A 23482-nucleotide genomic window follows, 5' to 3' on the forward strand; every position below is an offset into this window, starting at 1 on the left:
AGAGACACTGCCCTGAGACATGGCACAGCAGGGATTGCAGCTTTGGAGAAGACAGAAGAGAAACAAAATGAACATCTATAGAGATAACAGCGTAAAGCAACACAGTTCTGATACACGCAGACCATTATTTTCAAGGGCATCTTTATCTCTCCCTTTGAAAAAAGAAACAGCTGAAATGTTTGCTTCGATTCAACCAGCATGAACTGCTTTTGTGCTTCCCAGTGCTTCTCATTAATGAACACACATTTAAATAAAAGCTGGGAATGTGCACTTTAACCACGTGTGACTTGTTTTATTGCATATTTAAAACTGTGGAGTACAAAGCCAAATCAAGAAAGAAATATGTCACAGTCCCAAACATTGTCGTGCTCACTGCATATAAATATGCAGTACAGTATATATGCAATCAAACAATTCATATGTAGTTAAAGTGCACATTCTCTGGTTTTATTTAAGGGGATTTTTATTCACTTTGGTTTCAGGATGTAGAAACTACAGCACTTTTTATACATAGTATATAAAGTACCATAATGTTTGGGATGTATTGATGTTATGTAAATGAAAGTAGTCATGTTCTACTGCTTGTTTTGGAGGCTGGTTGCCTTAAGGTTTCTCTTCAGCATGTGAAATGTGCGTTCAATTGGATTTAGATCGGGTGAATGATTTGGCCAATCAATAATTTCCCAGTTTTGGCTTCGAAAAACTCCTTTGTTTCTTTAGCAGTATGTTTGGGATCATTGTCCTGTTGTAGGATGAAGCGCCATCCAATGAGTTAGGAGGCATTTGCTTGAGCTTGAGCAGATGAGATGCCTCTGTACACTCTGTACACAAAATTAATTCTATCAGCAGTCACATCTAGAATGAAGACAAGTGAGCCAGTACCTGTGGCAGCCAAACATGCCCAAACAACCCCACCACCATGTTTCACAGATGAAGGGGGGTGCTTTGAATCTTGTGCATTCCAGGGCCAAGTTAAAAAGAAATGTGTTTGTCACTGTAGATGTAGTAGATGCAATCCCTATGTTCCATTTTCTACTATGTACACACTTGATCAAGTGTCATTAAAATCAATTTCAAGCTATAATCACCTAAATGCTACCACTGATAGCATGAAGGTTAAGGATTGAAAATCAATGAGAGAAGAAGCCTCAAGTGTCCTTGAAAAGATCATCGGTGCTTGCCAACCCAAAAGTGATATTATTGATACGTGAGCACCACACAATGCACAGACTGGTGAATCGATTAATGACGAATTATGCACAGTACTGCAGGATCTATGTGATATAGGATCTATATATCTATATAGGAGCTGGCAAGGGAAGTTGTAACAATGGTACATCTCAGTAATGTGACCAGAGCAGCTAAAATACAGCCATTTTGTCTCTTTTCCCTAATAAGCCAAAAGCAGTTCTCTTTTCAAACATTTTAAACTGGCAGTGGTCATCAGAGCAAGATGCACCTCCATAACAATTTGCGCTAGCTATCCTGTAGTACGGAGTACTGTCTGTTATGTGAAAGATCGTCTCACGGGTTCATGGGCAAATGCACTGGTGGACTGAGCATGCTTCAGCTGCCCTCTTTTTGTTTGCATATGTGGCACCGCAGTATCTCAAGAGGTACAATTAGTAACTGAGGAGACAAAAAGGGGGGAAATTGTTAATATAAGCTCTGCTGAATCCACCTTTGTAGATCAGCTTTTTTGGTGGTCAAATTGCTAGGACACACAGGCAGTCTGGAACAGGGGCTTCCGCACCGTGCTTAATGGAGCTCAGGGAAGGAAACAATGAGGAAATAATGGCGACAAGCATAATTTAGACGCAAAGTGCGGAGAACAAGCCCAAGGGATGATGGATGGGCTTTAAGGGAAAAGAGGAAGGGAGAAGGAGGCTCTGTGGTGAGGTCATGCATGGCTGGCAGAGGGAGGGGGAGGAGGGGTGGAGGGGTGGAGAGACGGTGTGAGAGTAGAGTGCAGAACGAGGAGAGAGAGGAGGGGTAATATGGAAGGAGGGTCAGATGATGGTCTTTCTGTGAAGAAATGTTAATGAAAGGAAATTGTCTACCAGCCTGCAATATATCACAGGATTCAATCATAACAAATATAATTATAAATATGCCTCTGAGGGAGGACTAATTTGTGATAAATGGATTGCAAAATGTCCCTTTTATGTTGATTGCATCACTGTCACAATAATTTACATAATTTTACTGTGCATTACATACACTCTATATATAGAATAATATAGATCAAAGAGATATCTCGCACCAACTGAACCCACAGATCACTTAAGCTGTTTTAGTGCTAGCTGTTGTAATTCATGCACTATGCAGGAATAAGGCAACAGAGCAGCAGCCCCCGTGCACTCCTCTCCTGCCCCAGCACCCAATTGATATCCTGACCCACAGGTCAAGGGTTCAGATCCCTAAGCGACACTCGATGCTGCTATCCAGGAAATGCTTCTCCACACACTGCCCCTCTCCAGCCTCTCCCCAGCTCCATCGCCCTGATTGGCACAGCTCTGTAAGTCAGCTGACCTAGGATGGGGAAGCACGGCACGGGGGTTGAGATTAACGGTGACCCTGCGAGAGGGAGATGTGTCGGTGACTTTTCTGTCTGGTTTTCTGCATTCCAAGGTGGGAATTAATTCGTCTAACATGGGGACAGAAGTAAAAAGACCAAAGGGAACACAGAGTAAAAAAATCAGAAAGGAAATACGGAATACAAATAGACCTATATTTGAGGTATAATATCTTAAACCGACACAGAACAATTGCCACCCAGCCGTCTCTCAGAAGTGGCAAACAGCAAGGCCCTATAGAAACGAGCCGGATATCTTATGTCTTAACCTTACTTAACGCCTTGTCCCAGCAATCATATTGCAGACAGCCCTTGAGTGAAGCAGCTTGGGATAGAGAATTCTGAGCCTGAGCCTATGTCAAATGTGAGCATCCTTTTCTGAAAAGAAAAGGTCGACAATTACAAAGGTCACATGAATCAAGGAGACGCTGAGCCTGGAAACTTATTCAGCGGGAGATTGGGGGAAAGGCTTACACAGGATAAGCTCAGAGCTGTGAAAGGAGAGTGAGAGGAAGGCTCATGGTGGGACAATGAGACCTTCGGCTTCATCCCCCCAAAATTTTATTAAGGCTGAGGATCAGCCTCGGCCATCGCATTCATGAAAGAGACCGGCCTCAAATAATTGGCTGAGATTTTCTTTTGTAGACTCCTTCCGGTGGGGATAATGCTTCACCTCTCCCCCGAGAAAGGGACGTGCAGGTGTACAGTGACGCATGATTCTGTTCGGCATAATGGGACACGACTCTTCCTATGCTGTTTAAGGCATAAAAACTTCATCTGTCATAACAAAGTATGAAAAGACAAGACCACTTCCGAAGATTTACTGTGCATGCTGGATATTAATGCTCTTTGTTTATTGGTAAGTGAGAGAATCCGTGTGGTGCTTCAGTTACCTTTTTGAACAAAAGCATAAATCATCCTGAAGCCATTTGCCAGTGTAAATTCTGCATCATTTTGCTTCACAAATAGCAAACTGTACACGGAGACAGACATTAAAATGAGACAGGTGATTCATTATCATTATAACTCCAGAAGCAACATAGAAAAACAGTACTGATTCGTTTAGTTTTGAGTGTACCATTCAGGAAGTTGAACCTCTTTGATTTATTAGTCCGCACAATTGTCAGGCAGAGGCAGTGGCAGAGAGAGAGAGAGAGAGAGAGAGAGCAGAGTGAACAGTGAGACAGGGATATACAGAGAGAAAGACATAGAGAGAGAGCCTGAAAGAGAGCGAGAGAGAGGAGACAGAGAGAGAGAGAGAGCAATGGCAGAGTGAACAGAGAGCGAGAGAGACATGACAGACAAAATAATTATTCTAGTGCTAGTTTACACCTTCTTGCAGGGGCATCCGATTAGTTTTTTGTATTTCTTGATTACTGCAGTTGTACTGAAATTATGCTGCTTACTTCTAGTAGGGCTGGCAATAACGACCTCACAGATAATCAGCATTCAAGTGCAGAGTAACAATATGTTCCTTTGAAATAAGTATAAATTCGCTTGTTTGAGGTAATCAGGTGATTTAATGTGAACTAATTAACTTCCTCAAATGTAAAAAAAAAAGCACAGTGTATTCTGTGGTAATTAGCAACATAATGCACTAATGTATTATGAAATATTCTGGGATAGTAAAATAACTGTTATCTAATCAGTAATTTCATAAATTTCCTCACATCTTCTAATGTCCAATGCCATAGCCCAGTGAAGCAAAATAAATAAATAAACAAATAAAATAATGCAATTGTTCATGCCTTTGCAAATGAGAATCCTGATTCTTTATACCTGTGCAAATGAGAATCCTGATTCTTCATTTCAGAACACCACAATAATCGTACCTACTCTCCACAACTTCCAGGCTACGATGTGGTATGTCTCTCAATCTCTGCTTGTGCAAACATCCTGCAAATGGCAACCTGAATAAATAACAGTGGAGCATGCAGGTCTGTTTCAAATGTCAGACGAGCTACTGTGCACAGCTGTCCGCTGGTAATTATAAAATCCTTCATGTGCTCGAAAGAACCCAGAAAGCCAAGCCGGAGGCGGGTTTTTTATTTATTTGTACAAACAGAATTAGCATATCACTGCCTCATCTGTGTGTTAAAAGATTACAGTATGGGATTAAAAGCATGTGAGCAAACAAATGCACAAATAGTTTGAGCCGATATATAATTAAATCCAGATTTTTAGCAATTCAGATGATGATAATGTGCGTAATTAAGAAGGAACTCTATGGTATTCTCTTCCGTAGGCCAAGGTATCGCACCCTATTGTGTAATTAGCAGCTTTGCACTGTTCACAGGCAGAATTAAAAATATCCCTAGCTGTGAGGCGGCTCCACAGCTGCTTCGTACGGCGCTCCTAATGAGAGGAGGAAGTGAGCAGCAAAGGGAAACACCACGCTGATCTGACTTCCTGGATTTTTCATCTGCATAAATATTGCATAATCGTGGCACTCCACGAATGTTTGTCTTGAAAACCAGCCCTTCATGGAAGATTTTTATAGGAGAATTTTAAATAGACCATATAAAGGGTAAACTAATGTTTTGCCATAAATATTTCAGTGTGGTCATGCATATTAAACAGCACTGATAATGTGAGTCTGGGTCACAGTTTGGAGGGGCTGGAAAGGTTCTTGAAGTACAGATTTAAGCCTACTGTAGGTCTACACAAAAAACACTGAAGAGAAGTGGCTGTCTGACACACAATGAAAGGGTCAAATTCAGTGCTGTTTGTACTACATGCTATACAGATTCCTCTTTTGCTTCTGACAGCACACATACACACATGCATGCAAACACACGCACATGCACTCACGCACGCAAATGTTCACACACGTACACATGCACACGCATGTGCACACGCACACGCATGTGCACACGCGCACACAAACACACACGCACACACACGCACACATACACGCCAGGTTTCCTGAAGGTCATTGCCTCCGGCCCCTCCCTGTGTATATAACAAAGCATTACTTGCCCTTACCTCATTGTTGCCTGATCTTGAGTATGCAAATAAATTTGGATAAATGCAAAAAAAGAACCTGACCAAAATACTGATGCAACAAAAGCTCATTCTGCAAAAAGGGCCACATAAAGTGTTATTGATATTTATGCAACTGATCTTTGCCATTTCAGTGAAACTGAATCTGTCACTGTAGTGGATTCTGAAATTAAACACCGCCACACACCCCTTCCATGGGATACAGTATTTCTTACATAATGCAGGACCTCACTTCTCTGTCTGAGTAGAATTCAGAAAGCAGAAGCACTTTGTGATTAACATGCTATACTTGTACATTTCCCGCATTAAACCGGATCTATTGTTTTTCCTCAATATCTGCTCATGGACCACAAGTCAACTCCAGTGCCTCTAAGGAATCATTGCTACTGTTGACATTGCATTGTCAATATTATCTGAGGGAAGTACAACCTTAAGAGAGAGAAATATCAGCTAATGAAGCAGAGGAGGCATGAAGTTGACACATACTTTCCTACAGTACACTTTATCCATTTTAGAGGGCAGTCTTTATGCATTTCTATGATGCATTTCTTTTGCTATATTTCTCCATGCATTCCCCTCCACGGCTTCTGTGGAGTTATCCACTGAAATCTGCTGCCGGAGTTGAAGCACATTGGCAGGGCCAAACATTCGCTAAAATCGAGTGGCGTGATGTGGTTTGTGGGATTTCAAAGGAATTGTTTAACTACCATCATTTCAAGGCATCACCGTTTGCTTTGACAATACATCTGGCTGTATACACTTCTGTCATTGATTAGCCTGCGCTTGGATGTCTAACCTTCTTGGGGAATTAAAAAAGATCCTTACGCATTGATTTCCACCGAAACACATTTTTCAACCCAACCAGCTTTTATTTTGAAAGAATGGGATGAGAATGAGCTCTCGTCAATTTACCCCACTGCTTCAACAGAGACAGGCTCATCACTTCAGCAGTGTTCACACTCAAGGCTTCACCCTCTTCATTTCAAACACATTTAGCCAATTAGAGGGGCTGCTTTAACACCAGCTAGGCCTTATTAATCGATTCTAACTGCCAGGTTAGTCGTCTCTGGGGAGCATTGCATCTCTAGATTTCCCGAGCCAATGCAAAAGCCAATTGCAATTAAAACAATGGCTCCAAAGCAACGTAATGAGATTACTATTACATTAGAGCAGTGCCCTGGTGCAAAAAAAAAAAAAAAAACAGTGGTGTCCCATTAATGGCCTTGATTGCAAGAGAACCAAAATGGCTGTCAAAGCTAAGAATTTACCAGTGTAATTTGTGGATAAACCCATTGAGTGAGCTGCAATGCATGTGTTTCAATGTGAAACTTTGTCTCATATGAGTGGCACATCACCGCACCGGGAACCTGGATCTTCCTGAGGCAGTTTGACCAAAGTGCAGTTTAAAAGGGTTTGTTCGCAATTTGTTAACTGCTTACCCAATGAGTTCAACCACAATTTATTACGTTATTTTTTTCAATACACACCACCTTCTCTGTGTTTAGAGGGCGGGAGAAAATGCACAGATGAAAAAGAAATGAGTATGCGAGATCCCTTTTTATCTGCACCACGCCTGTGGGCTGGATCATTTAAATGGTGTTTTAACATCCCACTGAGACGCTCAGTCATCCAGAAGGAGAAGAGGGAGGGCCTTTGATATGGAAATGCAAAAAATAACATATAGATTGACGAAGGCTATAGGAAGAAAATATCTGTAAGAAGCAGATAAATAAAAATGAATGACTGAAGGGAATCTTGTTGATGAGAAGACTTCTGGATTTGAAACCTTGACACAGAACATTACTCTTGTACCCTAAAGTGAGCCCCTTTGTCTCAAAAACCATTGAAAAACATTCGGTAGCTGTGTAAATGTGTTCCAGTGAGATCACAGAATTGAAAGTCATACCGGACAAGGGCAGAAGCTAAATGAATAATGTAGTGCTATGACAACCATTCATCACTCCTTCTTAAGGAAAATCAGTTTGACAGGAAGTAAATCCTAATTTTGCCTTTCATCTTGCCCCAGCTCCATCCTTTCCCTTGTTTTTGGATAGCCTCCAGCTTGCGGGATGGGAGCGACACGAGCCTGTCGCTGCAGGGTGTCTCCCCTCAGTGATGCACCAGGGGGATTAAGCTTCGGAATGTTTTGGTCCTTTAAATACCTCTTAAAAAAGAGATCTGGAGAAACCAACCGGCTGCCTTGGTCTAATAACAGGGCTGCCTACATCAACAGTAACTAGGAGCGCATAAATAGGTCATGTAAAAAATGGCAGCATTATGAGCGCAGTCATAACTTTTAAAATGTGTGGAATGTTCTGCTGCGAAGAAACATGGATATCAATATCTGCAGTTGAATGCTATGGCAACGCTATCGCGATGCTACTGTTGCTAGACCTTAATGGCGCAAGGTTGTTTCATTGACGAACTGCCCCTAAGTCGTCTTCATTCTTTAGAAAACTGTGAACACTATAATGGGGGTATTATAACAGTGTCGCAAAGCTCACATTTATTCCGAGGCCCCTCTTCCATTACCGGAAAACCACTGGAGCTTGTTAAAAATAAGAAGCCTCCTCCTAGGAGGCCGCGCATTGTTTAGAAGCCGCAAACTTAGTGAGTAATAACAATGCAGGAGGGGCTTCCACGGAAGCTAATGGATACTCTTTTTCCACTGTAGAGCAGGAATATGGCTGGCTCCCTTAGGAACGGGTTCACCTGGGGGTTCACTGATTTTATTATAGTTTTCTTATCTCAAGTTGTAATGAAGCAGTTTTTCTAGCAATGCTAAATTAACCTTCTGTAAGCTGCTTTGGCTAATAGCCTCTGCTAATTGCCTAAATCATAAATTGTTACTGTAACTGTGTACCAATTAGCTTTTTTTTTAATGTGTTGATATGTAAGATCTCAGCCCGCAAATATTACTCACACTGGTTTGATGTGTGTGCTGTGGACAGTAACGTGGGCATTGGCACTAAAAATGTGTAGAGAAAAGGAGAAAGACACATGCTGCCATTGCTGATCCCTGCAAACAGCCAGATTTGCTGTAGACAGAGGTAGTACAGGACATATTTTCTCAGGGGAATATCAGTTGATAGCCCTCATCCGCTTCTTGGTCTGGGCGGGCGCAAGCATTCAGTGTGATGTCATGTGCCATCACTCTGGTCACAGGTAGTGTAATTGAAAAAGATACTATGCTATGGTTCAGACAACTGTGATTCAAACCCATGCTAATGTGGTTCTAGTTCGGCAGTGTGGAGGGGGCATAAATCCTCTGCAATCTCCCCAGAGATTGTCAGCCCGATAAGCATCTGGGTTGGGGGGGGGAGACAGGGCACGCAATACACTGAAAATATATTGAAATAAATATATTAAGCTGCATGTTCACAGAATATGAGCACACAGAGAAATGATTGCCAGTTTCAGAGATTAAAATAAAACTGGTAGTGTGCATACACTCTTCACAGTTCACAGGTTCTGGTGGTATGAAGTATATATTATTACCAAGTTTGTATTACTTTTATAATCCTATATAGAATCTTTGGGCTGTCTTGTGAAAATATGAACCATTTTTTTGCCATGATGGCTTCATGCCATAATTTCCCATGACCCCACTTATAGCCTCCTTTTGGATGTCACGTGATAGCTATACCTGATGAAGACAATGGTAGGTCAAACACTGTTGGCACCAGGAGCATGTAAATCATATGCCATTGAATTAAATGATGCATGCTGGGTATTAGTGTGGGAGTAAAATTGAAGAAACAATGAAAAAAAATCGGAATGAATTCCTTTCCTTTTCTTCTGAATAGCAGTGCTCATTACTAGCAGCATTACTGTAACTCAGCACCACCACAATCCATTGAACTGCACCGTGGATCTCTCAGACAGACACCGAGCAGCCCAGGTTGAAGGCATTCACAACGGTGACATAGTATTACATATGAAAGACACTTATGTAAGGTTGTATCTCCTCTAGCTCTCAACTTTACATTAGTACTGAATGAAGCTGATTTCCGGTGTTCTGTGGTTAGGGCCGGAGGTTGTTATTGTGGACTCAGCGCTGAGACAAAACCAGGGGGCAAAAGCAAAGGTGTGAGACACTGATGGACAGCAGTGGAAGGCGAGGTAAGGAGCACTCACGGTACATGGGGCGGCAGGGGTCACTGCGGGTGCTGTCGCTGGACTGGTTGCTGGACACGGAGGACACGCTGCCGCTGCGGACGAACCCGAAAGCGGCCAGGCGGGCGGCAGGCAGGCGGGAGTAGCCGGGGGGGCGCAGGCCGGACTGTCCCGGTTTCGGGAGGAAGGATTTTGGGGCCAATGCAGGTGCTGGCTTCCTCTGATCTCCTGGGAAGGATAATTCAACAGATCATACACCTCATTCCTCATATGTCGAGAGTAACTAGACATACAGGAGACACTAAGAAAGTATGCTAACAAATTCTAACTCAAATTATATCTTTTGAATGAATAATATATTAACACTTTAACGTTAAGATACTATACAGTAAATTGGCATACAGTACAGTAAATGATTGTTTTGGTGTACATGTAGGAATATCAAAAGTCAACAGTAAAAAAATATCAAATATGCCTCAAAGCAGCTTTTTAATAACAAAACATGATGTTCCAGAGAAAGGGTGTCACACTTTAATATTCACACATATCCACTATCAGGGTTGCTTCCTTACACTTTTTTTCCCTAGATAAACTGTAATTTATACCTTTGTGGACAGAATCCACCCTTTCTCTCAAATCCTTTTTTAGAGGTATGGAGTAATAAGTAGCGGCAGTAGTAGGTGTTAATCCATAAATCAGGATTAAAAGTACAGCATATTAAAACAATTAAAAGAAAAACTGTTTGGAGTTCGAAAAGACAAAAGAAAGGACAACATTGTGGGATATTACCCCATTTCTATTCTAAGAGCACTTAGTAATCAGTTTACAGTGCTCTGTGTGGTGCTGAAAGGACAGCTCCCTGTGTGTCAAACAGACCCATGTGAGAGCTAAAGTGCAGTGGAGAATGGGGCTTCATGCACTCATTGGCTGGATACAGTGGGTCACCGACAAATTACTGATACTTCAGATCTCCAGACTGGTGATTGTTTGCAGCAATGAAATAAACCAACTTTAATTATGCTCAGTGCTGTACATTTGCTCCCAAGTCAGCATTAATAACCTTATATTTAGTACTCAGTTACACATTTTCTTTAAGTCGGCAAATAGGCTCCTGGGGCAGTTTGGAGTCGAGAATAATCGCAGATAAGCACGTTTCTCAAATTATAACTACATAGCCCTTTACGGTCTGCTCTTGTCTAGCCACATGCTTTTTCTGGTAATTCTGTAGTCATGCAATGCTGTAGATTTGGCACTGTATATGAGACCCTAGTGTTTGAGTGATTATCCGACATGGAGGGAGGGCGAAAGGCTCAAATTAAACAGTCTCATATAAAGGCGTGTGTATTCCCAGTGCACTGGACGAAAGGCCAGAGAAAACAGATTAGATGAAGGACTACTTGCTCCTGTCCAAGCGTCAATCACAGATGGACTAGTTACTTCTGTCCATGCAAAGGAAGTGCTGTTTGTATCCTAGCACCCAGTGCCCCTCAGTAAAGACTGCATGCTCTTTGAGCTCCATTGACGACCGGGATCAGAGGGAAAGGTTCCATTGATATCACCAGGGAAAGACTACAAACAGAGCCAGCATTACTGCTACCATCACAGCGCAGGACGTTGGAAAACCTTAGCGGTTTAAAAATCTCCTTTTTGTAGGGAAAGGAAGAGGTGAACGTGTTCGACTCCGATACTGTGCATTTTCAAAATCACAAGAAACAGACGAGCTCCTGCGGAATGCCCTAAAAGGGGACACAGGCTCGAACGAGGGGCTGAATTTAGGGGCCCACCGCGTACCCTTTCACGCCTGCCAAACACTCTCAGCCTGACGCATCGATCCCGGGCCACATGGGGGAATTAGCTGCCTCCTGCCGGAAGAGATAAAGGCTTCCTTCCCGCGGGCTTGGTGGGACACGGCATAATGTACTGGAACAAAAACCACTCTGGAGAGACTGATACCCGGTACCCAAAGGAGTCTGTTTTTCTGTGTACGGGGCTGTCGAAAATCAGATCACACCTTTTCCTGAAACCCATGCATATATGTCGCTTCCAGACACATTTATTCAATGAAGACCCCCCCCACACCCCCATCCCCCACGCCCCCTCAACCCCACCTTCGCACCTCCCCTCCACTGTCTGAGAACTTCAGTGGAACTGCAGCCAGCTTTCATCTGGTGACATGGTTGTGATCATTAAAGATAAATGTCTTTTCTTTCCCTCCATCTGGCTGCAGGGTGAGAGATGAGTGTCTAATAGACATTCGATTTCAGGTCGCGTGTCACAGACCTCTGCTCTCCGTGATGAAAGCACAAATTATTAATACATCTTTCAGTATTCATCTCCTCTCATTTTTGAGCAGTAGCATTTTGATTCCTGACTTGAGGGGAAGATGTTTAACATCTTATGGAGAAAATGGGGGTATAACTCCTTCTAGCAAATGGAATAGCTTAGTGATGACCACTTATGTTCATTCACCCCATATAGACATAGAACTGTCATCTAGTCTCCTGATATGCATTTTTATTTAAGGGTGACTGGTTTTCATTTTCCAATCAGTTTCAGAGATGAAAACTGATTTGTTAAGGATGGAGCTAATAAAAACCAAATACTGATCTGATAATAGATGTATTACTACAATGCCTTAGTTTGATTGTTTAGCTAAAAAAATCAATCATGCAATGTGATGTAATTAATTGAAATAAGTGTGACCATGCACCAGTGGAAAATGAAGGCTTACTGGTGAATAACGAAGCTCAGAAACCAACCACTGCTCACATGAAACTATTGTTCCAGTACTAGCATTCACAAAATAAAACAACCATACAAAACGTATAGTGAGTAACAACAGTCAGTAGTTTTCTGCAAAAAAGCATTCTGAAACACAAATGGAAAAAAGCCTATGATTCAAACTGCACAGAGAGGTATGCAAATGGACAGACTTCTGCGCAAGATATAACAGACAGATTGCACTAGTCTGCTGCTGGCTCATACTGCAGCTAAGTTCTGCAGAGTAGAGTAATATCTCAGCCAAACTACAGACCTGCAGACTGGACATCAGCACCCATGCTCAGTCATGTAGCACATTAGCTATGCCACGCACTGGAGGAACCAGCACACTGTAGCTAAGCCGTATACCGGAGACCAACTCACTGTAGCTAAGTCGTATACTGGAGACCAGCACACTGTAGCTAAGCTGTATACTGGAGACCAGCTCACTGTAGCTAAGCATTATACTGAAGACCAGCTCACTGTAGCTAAGCTGCATATTGAAGACCAGCTCACTGTAGCTAAGGTGTATACTGGGGACCAGCTCACAATAGCTAAGTCGTATACTGGAGACCAGCACACTGTAGCTAAGCCGTATACTGGAGACCAGCACACTGTAGCTAAGCTGCATATTGAAGACCAGCTCACTGTAGCTAAGGTGTATACTGGGGACCAGCTCACAATAGCTAAGTCGTATACTGGAGACCAGCACACTGTAGCTAAGCCGTATACTGGAGACCAGCACACTGTAGCTAAGCTGCATATTGAAGACCAGCTCACTGTAGCTAAGCATTATACTGGAGACCAGCTCACTGTAGCTAAGGTGTATACTGGAGACCAGCTCACTGTAGCTAAACTGCATATTGAAGACCAGCTCACTGTAGCTAAGGTGTATACTGGGGACCAGCTCACAATAGCCAAGTCGTATACTGGAGACCAGTACATTCTCGCTCGCTTCCACAGCCAAGGGACAGCAGTTGGGGACAGATTGAGAGGGCAGGACTCTGCCCCCTCAGAGGGTCTGGGACTCAGATCAAACACAGTCTGTGGCACATTGAGGGCTGGCCTGCTTTCTGGCTGCACATTACCTCTACTGAGGGTCTCATGGCCAAATGACATCCTCTTTACCCCCACAAAGAAGAGAAAACAGCAATAACTCATTCAAACTGCAAGTAATACCAATAAGTTGGTGGTCAACATCCTGTGCATATGACTAACCAACCACTGAGAGAATGACCACATCTAGAAAAACGGGGATATTCTGCTGGAGGCAATGCACTTCATTGACTGCACAGAGAGCGCAAGCTGCCAAGTGGAAACAATGCTGCTGGTTAAGTGCTCATTGCTTCACACTTCAGAGACACAGTACAGTACTATACAGCCAGCGCCTGGAGGCAACCTACATGGTTCTTAATAGAAATGCATTAAAGGAAATTATGACTTTGGACAAGCCGTAAACAACATGGAAACTTGAGCATTTACTGCAGAGATAATTAAAAATTAAATTGGGGGAGGGGGGTGTAGACAGGGGTAGTCTATTCTTAGGAAGTGTCTAAATCATATCTGCCAAAACGCGGTTGACCTTTAAGTTCTTCAAGAGCTATAATTTTACTACTAAGTGTCCCCGGAAGGACCAAAAGTACAACTATAAGGGCCATGTTGATACATTTGTCTCCAGGGCCAAGGGAGGTGAATACACTAGGTCACCACCCTGCTGCTAGCCATATAAGAGGATTATCTATTTAATTAAAGATCTCTTACTGATGTGAGGATGTGCTGCTTTGTGTCAGATAAAACACAAAAGTCGCATGTCTGTGTATTCTGCTATTTTTTTTTCTCCCGTAGAATCTTGAATCCTGTTTTGGGGGAAGGCAAAGCACGGTTGGAGCAGTGTTTGAAGTGTTAGCATCAGATAAGCCCAAATTAATTTCCAAACCAGAATCTTAATTAGTATCTAACCTCATTTTAATTTCCAGAAGTGAAAAGCCAGATATACTGGCTTTCAGGTCAGTACAAAGAATTGAAACACTTTGAAACATAATATTGCAGTGACACCAATGAAAAAGAGCTTGAAAGAGTTTAGAGGTTGAAAGAGCTTGCCTTCCATCTCACTTTAGCGTTTTCAGAATGCGACTTCTGTAGGGGGTGGAACTCTCTCTCTCACCTGAGGGCTCCTGGTAGTAGTGGGCAGAGGGGCTGACTGCCTGCACTGGTTGGCTGGGGGCCAGAGCTGGTCTTTGACTCGCAAGGAACATCCGGTTCTTGTTGAAGGGCTGTCTGCTGACAGCACCCACACCCAACTGTGGCCTCAGGACCCTGGGGGCCTGAAAGAGGCTGGTGGCGGCATCGGGTCCTAACTGGGAGGCCAAAGGGTCCCCACGCCCAGGACCTCCAAGGCTGGTGCCCCCTCTGGGCATCTGTGAGCATAAAAGCACATTGAAAGTCCAAGTTGTAAAGGGTGAAAATGTATAATAGATGACTCCCTGAGGAGGGAAGCACACTCAAAACTTAAAAAATTGAACACCTGACAAAATCATTTGCAGGCTAAGCATTACTCAGATAGCGTGAGTTCAGTGTAATCAAATGGAAAAGCAGCCAGCCATTATTTTCACTTTACATGAAAAAAAGCATCCAACCATTATTGCTCATATTTATTTCTCCTCTCTCTCGCTCAATCTCTCTCTCACACACACAAATATGCAATCACACAAAATACACGGAAAGACAGTCACGCACACTCGCACGCACACACACACACACACACACACACATTAGCTCCAACCATCCCCTTACCTGGTACTTCTCAGCCAGCCCTCCACAGGTGCCATCTGATTTTCCGGTCATCTTATGTGGGACGGTATGGCTGGGTGGCTTTATGCCGGACGCCGCCAGGCCAGAGGAGAGGAGGCGCGCCCTCTGCATCTCCTGCCGATACTTATCATAGAGCAAGTTGGACGCACTGAGCACCGGCAGGGCCTTGGGGTCCCCGCCTGCTTTTGGGTCCTTAGTTGTTGGCGGGCTGGAGTAGGACAACCTGGGTGGAAGGGTGGAGGCTTCATAAGGGCTACCCGATGCTTGGGGTTTCACCTGAGGGCTCTTACGGATGTAGGTGATGATTTTGGGGCGCACGTTCTTGGGCTTCGGGGGACATTTGGGCGGGGAGGACTTCTCGCTGTTGCCCTCTTGCTCCGCCCTCTCCGCCGCCCTGGACAGATGCTGGAGGAGGGGCTTGGGGATCCCACTGCTTATGTATGTCTGTCCGGGGGCTCTCAGGTCACCCCCGTTTTCCTTCTGGGAGGTCCGTGCGCTGGCCGCCTTAGCCATGGCTGTCGGGGGCCTCTTCTGCGGAGACCCCGTTCTCTTGGGGGATACTGGGGTCGATGGGCGAGTGGGGCTGCCCCAGGGCTTTCTCGTCAGCTGGGCCTTCCTCTCCAGGCTGGAGGGGCTTGCAGACCGGTCTCGGTTGCGCTCCACGGAGCCCTGCTTTAGAAGTCCTTTCGACTCCGTGACCACCGCAGGGAAAGGTGTTGCCCCTGGGCCTGCGCTCGGTGGGAGGAGCTCAGGAGCCAGCACATTTTGGGAGGGCCTGCCGTACATCTTCTGACTTGCTTTGTAGGCAGCCTCCAGGGAGGGGCACGTCCAGCGCTGGGACTGGACCTCAGCTGCACGATGTGCTGTGGGTTGGCCCTGGCTGCTCTCGGCCTGCTGATCGTGGGGACACGCTCTGGCTCTGAAGTCCATCAGTGGCTCTGTGTGCACGCCATTCCCGTGCTCTTTTGCTTCCTTGGACCCGTTCTGCTCTCTCCCTCTCCTCAGGGCGACAGCCTGTTGGCAGCTGTGGCCCTCCCCTCTAGGATCCATGCTCTTCCCTTGATCTCTCCCCGAGCCGTTGGTCAGGATGCGGATGCCCCCTTGGGGCAGGCCCTTGTGACTTGCTCTCTGCTCTGGTTGTGCTTGCGGGTGGAGTTCCTGAGGCAGAGCGGTAGAGTTCTGGTTCAGGTCCACGCCCCTTCCGCTCTTCGCTGAGGTAGCTGAGGTGAGGTCTTCAGGAATGTTTCCATGAGGGTCGGAGGAAATCTGCCAGTAGTCGGCTTGCCCGGCATTGTCTAGGGCATTGCCTAAGCTGCCTCTGAGACTGGACACTGTGGAGAGGCAGGACACAAAGATGTTGTTTTCCGATCTGAACTGAGCCCTTGCCCTCTCATGGCCTCCCAGAGAATAGGAGACAGTGTCTTCTGGGCCCTGCCCCTCTCGCCTTGTGGTCCTCTCATCTCCAATGCTCTGGCCATTGTCTTTGTCTTCTGTCATCTTTGACAGAGTGGACATGCAGGAGGCAGGCCGAGTTTGGTCAAAGGGCAAGGGCGGAAGCCCTTTCCTCATTACCATGCCACCCTCCCTCCCTTGCTTGTAGGCCTGCTGTTCCTCTGCAAGGTAGGCCTCCAGCTCCTGGCACTCCAGCAGCTCAAACTCCTCCAGGTCCAGGTCTTCACACGGGGAGTCCGTTCCCCATATTATCACCTTGTCCTGTTCCTCGCTCTGGGACACCAGGGGGGGCAGGGCGCCTGGATCGCCTGTAAGGCCCCCGTCCTCCAGCCGGATCTCATTGGCATTGGCATCCCCCTCGGGTGGAAACAGAGCATGCTTGTTGTTGTTCTTCATCTCCTCTCTCTGGGCTTGCAGACCCGGGACCAAAGGGCCCCTAAGACTTCCCTGTAAATTCATGTCGCTCAACCACGGCTCTGGGTTCCTTTCTTCTCTCCTGGGTCGTTATGCTTTCTTGGCCTGGGACACGATCTCAGAATATAATTTCACATTTTTCCACCTCGACCTTGACCTTGAGTTTAACCCCTGCAGATGCAGACTTTACAGTTCAGCTCTCTCGAGTTGCATTGGGATCTCTCGAGAGTGTCAAAGCCAGCTGATCAGTTTAACCTGCAATGAAGAAAAAAGAAAAACATATTAATAAGCACAAACAACAGCAATCAAAAACTTTCCTAATTATGAAAATACGATTGGAAAACTATCTAAAATATATTGGAGGAATAAATATATATATAGGAGGCAAAAGGGGGCCCTACCTAGCACTAGGTAAGTCTGCCAAATAAAGTGGCCATTGGGTGTAAATGAACAGTCTTGATTTCTCACATTCCTCCAATATAATTCTACCAGTTGTCATTCATTCAACTGAATGACGCATAAAACCCGAAACGATGCTTGCATTCTAATTCATGCAGGAATCTGTGCTCATGAGCAGTAACGGGCCACTGCTGCTCTGGGAGCAAACAGAATCACGGATAAAAGGACTGATCCTAACACTCTGGTATCAATCTTCACAAACGGAGAGCAGAATTATTTTGGCTGCGGGGAGTAACCACGTGCACAGGGGCCCCCCAGGGGAGGGATAACTGCCCACTCCAACACACTGTGCTGCCGCGTGTGGATACACACATTTGTGAGGGACAGTTATTCGCCCCTGCACTGGCAAATATCATTTATTTTCCAGGCTGTCAGTGTCATTTCCGCATCTTCAGCATCGCTTGTTGAAATGGATTTTCTTGTCGTGCTGTAATTCAATCTCCTCGACCATGTTGGCCCATTAATTTTTTTAATCTCTTCAGGAAAAGCTTTTGTGCGCTAGATTGAATCTAAGAGTCACATTCGCCCAGAACTCTCAGCCCCTCTCTTGTTTCAGTGACCCGAACAATTTACAATAAACCCGGAATCCGATAGTAATTCTGTTTTTTTGGATACAGCTCATCGCTGTGATTTCAATTTTGTCAATTTTTTTCAATTTCAGTCTGTTGGCATGGAAGCCCAACACAGAAAAACTGCTGAGAAAAGATAGGAAAATTAAATCGCTTTTAATTCAAGGAAGATTTTCCAATTCCTCTTTAAAGCATATGGCAATAGAGGCCTGTTCAGTAATTAAAATTTCAAATCACCACTCCTGAGAGTCATTTAAAAAGGAAGGGATAAAGCAATTACAACAAATGAAGATGAATGCTTGTAGTGCTAAGTAAAATGAGGGAAAGGAAAGAGGAAGAGCTGAGTGCGGATGACTTCCCCCTGTACGGGAATCTACCCAAGGGATTACTGAAGGAAAGACGGGAGAAAACAACAAAGCAAAGGCAAAATGAGCGAGAAACACCGCAATTAGCTTCTGGCCCGAAAAGGCACCAATTACCGGTTGAGCTTCAATGTTTGGAAATATTCATAGGAAAATGTATTATGTGTGTCAGGTGTAAGAGCAAGAGAGGGAGAAAGAAAAACAGAGAGACTGAGAATCTACATTTCTATCATCAAATGATAATTCACTAACGTCTCCTACAGGGTAGTACAGCCACAAGCAAAACTGTTGCAGGCTAAGCCCATAATCCCCTCAGCCCAAATGGACTAGGAACCTGGGAAGATAACAAGGTGACAGCAGAGCTTCATCTCAGGCATAACTTTGGGAGTTTCTCATGAGTTAAAATACTTTACAGTATGAGAAAGCGAAAATGTGGCAGAATAGGTAATGATCCATCATAATGTATGGGTTTGTTTCTTCTGCAGTGGAGTTCATCCGTTTACACATGTCTCCATGCAAAAATTGATCTGAGTGATTTCTGTCCTCCTCAGTAAGGCTCTTAATGTCAGTGGATAGAAGTGATTAATTACAGAAACACTGCACAGAAACCTTCCAAAGAAAGACCAAATCACTGCAGCATTTACAAACCAAAGATTTCTCAATATTAAATTCCATCGTCGGTCAGCGAAGATAGCTGAAGACTGAGGAAAAGAAAGGGAAAGTGTAATGGATTAACAATAGGTCAAATGAACAAAACAAAGTGTGTGCACACACTGCTTACATCAATCCATATACTGACGGGCTATGAGCTTAGATTCTCTAGACAAACATATTGACTCGAGCTACACAGACATCATCTGGGGATATGCTGTCTGCTCTTCCTCTAACAGCAAATGAGGGGTGAGGAAAATCTGAAGGCAATCATTCTCATTCTAACAATCTGAGAGGGTAGTTTCAGAGTTCCAAACAACCTTCACTGCTGATGCTCTGCTGAAGTTCTACTGTATAAAGAAATTCTGTAAATATTCAATATGCTGACAACTCTGACTCTGTGTGTGTGTGAATGTGTGTGTGTCCGTCACATGTGTGCGCGCAAGGGCGGGGGGGGGCTTAGCTATCGGCTCATCCATCATCCATCTTCCACTGTTTGATGCCCAAGTAAATTGATCTCTTGAAAACTATGATTTTCTTGGCCCATTGAAACAAAACATCATTATCGGCAACAAAAATTTTGACATGGACTTGTGATGGGTTCTTTGGTTTTTAACTAAATTTAGATCAGTCTTAATAATGGATGACGATGAGAAAGACCAACACAACTGTACACACTGAAGTAGGCATCCATAAAGACAGCTGCTCTGATGCCTGCTGCTGTATCAGGGGCTTCTGGTGACTGAGTGCTGGAGAGAGCAAGCGTTCCTCAGGCTCAGTGCAGACCAGCAGCTCCTGGATCTGACACCTGGCAGAGGAACACTCCCCCAAGCAGGATGCAGGCAAGTTGTGGACAAGGAAGGAGGCAAAAGGACCCGGATACTCTACTCTTCATGGTGGTTGTGTTTATTCTGTTCACCTCTTCCCATAAGGAAATTATTAAAAGAATACTTTTATATTTGTTTAGCTGAGACCCTTTTCCGGGGCCCTCGTCTGGCAAACAAGATTAAGCGCCTGAATCACAGGTATACATGTCAAAAGTTTAAACTCTGGATTTTAACCTGGTTGCTCTGGGTATCTGGCAAGGTTCCTTAATCATTGCTTCACAATACCGTCAGATGCATACGTTCAATGCCTCCTTAGATCATTTAGTAACCCATGAGAAGCGCATACATAAGAAATACTAAATTTTATTTACTATTAAAATAAAAAAGCCAAAATTACTTAAAAGCTTATTGTAAAAATCGTAAAAAAAAAAAAAAAAAAAAAAAAAAAAAAGAATATATCAAACAAAAATACTCCCACTCTTTCCTTGCCTCAGGGACTGATTTTACATTCCTGTGCAATCCTTTGCATTCAGTATTCCACTGTCTCATTTATCTGACCATTAAATCTGACCTAATGCTATCAAATGTGCCTTGTGCTAAAATAAAAAAACAAAACATTTCAAAGAATTTCATGTAGAATCTCACCATAATTATTGTAGATCAACGTACCTTCCAAAGCAACCCAGGATAAAACTATTCTGCTTAATAAATATTCAGTGCCTAGCACAGAACAGTACATGAACCCAACTGTTGGCAGCCAAATGACCAACTGGGGCTTGGGGGGGAGGAGCGGGGGGGGGGGGGGGGGGGGGGGGGTAATATTTCCTGACCCACTCCGTTCAGTTGGAACTCATCTGAGACGTGAACCTACCCTCTTGCCTTTTAATCTGTGGATGTGTACAGCTTACTCTGGGGCACAAGAGTGGCTAAACGAGCACGAGCCCACTAAGTCAGTATGCAGCCACAGGGGTACGGAAAGATTCACTTGGACAGGTTCCAAGGTCCCTCATGTTCATGTTCCCTCATGACTACAGGGACTTCTACACTTGGGCTACGGGGGGTTTCAAAGAGAAATGGGAAAAAATGGACCCTCCCAATGCAGCTCTCAGGGGACAACGAAAATCGCGTACCCATTATACTGCAGGATACTATATTTATAACAAAAGAGCAGGAGAAATCCGTTTCATGGCACAGGGGATGAATGGAAAAACCTTGCACTGTTCAAAAGCACAATGGCAATTTATTCACACCAGCAATTTAGCCAGGGTTTGAGGTATGATTTTTTCAAGGAGGAAGAAAACATCAGTCCGTGATCTGTCATTTTGTGTCATCAGCAGTATTCTTTTTATAGACGTGTGCGTGCGAGTTTCGCGTGAACGCAGCTCCCCGGTGGCATCTGTTGTCGTTTCTGGCTAGGGTGTTATTCATCCTGCTAATTAGCTTCTGGAATCTGTCTTCAGCATAAGCAAGGAAGCAAGTTGGTGTTTGTCTATAAATCACTGCCGGTCGTTGTCCTGATCCAAGCAGTCAGCAAGGCAGATTATACAGAAACACATTCCTACCTCACAATGAAGGACTGTTAGGACTGTTACTCTTATACACACAAACATAAATACACATGCACAAACATCTTTAAATTATTCCACTTAAAAGACAGGAGAAAAAATCAAGTTTAAACATGACAGGGTGTACTCAGATTCCCACATGAAAAGACAGCTAATTATATTAAATTATGCCACAATGCAGTCTTTGATGGCTCATTCTTTTTTGGATTGTCTAATGTTTAGGTTCTTGAGCTCACATAGACAGGTAAGGTGCTTTAAAATATCTACACTATAGTATTAATGCCCTGCTGTTTGAGCAGGAAACGTCATTCCCTTTCAGTGGCAGGGAGAAGACTGAAATTAAAAATTTGCTCCAGTCAAGTGTGGAAATGGAGGAACAGTCTTTTAGGGGGAGGGCGGGGAAAGCCAAGAGCTTCTCTCCATCAGATAGGCCCAGTAGCAGCACTGCTGTCATCGGGCTGAAGGAAGACTAACGTCACTTAAACCTGCCCCTTTGAAGTCCTCAATCTTCCAACCACCCAACATGACCCTTAATTGTGTGGACATTTCTGTAAGGGGGGGGGGGGGGGTGAGTCTGTTCCAAGACTTTTACAGAAAAATTATTTTGAACTTCCAAGGGATCTTAAAGTTGCTCAAGCATTATAAACTGTAAGAATCTGTGTGAAGATTAAATGGCTTTTCAAAGAGACCTTGGACATTTCCATACTATTTTGTAATTTTCCTATATAAACTGATTTTGTGATTCAACAATTGCCTTTAAATGACCACGAGGTCAATAATCAGTTGATGAATTGTGTAATAAAACTATAGGCTGAATAAAATGAATCCATGGAGTACACAATAAAATTAACTGAAATTGAACCCATTTGCTGTACAACTACAACATGCATCTTATTCAGTGGCAAAGACTAAAAGGCAAAAACTTAGAATCTTTTAGCCTCATCTTCGAGTACCAAAAAGCTGAGTAGAGACCTTTCATGAACCTAGGTTCTGTAATTTGTTCTAGTCAACTCTGTTTTGATTTCATGAGAATAAAAAGGCCACAATCACCTTCTATGGAAAATTTGGTATTCATTTTATTTTTTATTTTTTTTGCCTTAGGAATGTATTAATAGCCTCACTGCTATTATAGATTTGCAGTTCCAAATTGGTTTTTTAAATTAAGTCATATACTTGTGGTGATATTTCAGTGTCAGTTATTTAAATCTAGCAAACATATTTCTAAGATAAATACAGTATCCTCAAAAATATGAAAAGTACGTGTGAATTCTGTTCAGAAGCAGAAATTGCTTTTTCAATGCATTGGGTTTGGATGCCGAATTGAAACTGCACTACAGCACCGCACCGTCCACTCTCTGATAAGGTGTGATTTGCTCTGGCGAGTGGACAGTGTGGGCCAGTAATTAACCTGTTGAGATTCCCTCTGGGCGAGAGATTACAGTGTTTATTTGCAGCCCTCCGAGCAGCCATTGCACACATGCGCAATCTCACATCCATTCATTCGGTCTTCGTGGATTTCTCTCACATTCATGCCCCAGCTAAATTTATCTTCCATGCCAGCTCTCTCACTGCACCCCAGAGAGAGGTTCCTGTGATTTACTTTTTCCTCGTTTGAAAATAGTGGCTGGCAAAGCAAAGGCTCTGCTCAGAAAGAATATTTCATGGCAAGTGAGAGAAACCCATATACAGTAGCTCCCATGCAAACAGACTGGAGTCTTCTCAAATAGTCATACAGTAGCCCTATATTGGTAATCTGATTGAGTACTAACATTCAAATAATTTGTCTTTTTTCAGTGGAGAAGTCCAGAGTATTTTAATTAGATATTACTGTTTCCCTATAAGAATGCACCAGATTCTGACTCTTAATCTCCTCAACTGCATCCAAAAGAGCACTTCTATTTCTTTTTGTTCTTTCTCT

At 43.8% G+C, this 23482-nt stretch overlaps 1 protein-coding gene across 3 annotated transcripts in view; it reads right to left on the minus strand.

The window, feature by feature from the left end:
• The window catches only part of mtus2a (microtubule associated tumor suppressor candidate 2a), a 77191-nt gene that overhangs the window by 23472 nt on the left and 30237 nt on the right, over nt 1-23482 (minus strand). For all 3 annotated transcript variants that reach the window (XM_035435124.1, XM_035435125.1, XM_035435126.1), the window contains exons 2-4: nt 15248-17386; nt 14619-14871; nt 9716-9922 (exon numbers count right to left, since the gene is read on the minus strand). In XM_035435124.1, coding sequence (XP_035291015.1) covers nt 9716-9922; nt 14619-14871; nt 15248-17176 — 2389 coding nt within the window. In that variant the 5' untranslated portion in view covers nt 17177-17386. The remainder of the gene's footprint in view (nt 1-9715; nt 9923-14618; nt 14872-15247; nt 17387-23482) is intronic.

Source organism: Anguilla anguilla, chromosome 9 (assembly GCF_013347855.1).
Source record: "Anguilla anguilla isolate fAngAng1 chromosome 9, fAngAng1.pri, whole genome shotgun sequence".
Classification (NCBI taxonomy): Eukaryota; Metazoa; Chordata; class Actinopteri; order Anguilliformes; family Anguillidae; genus Anguilla; species Anguilla anguilla.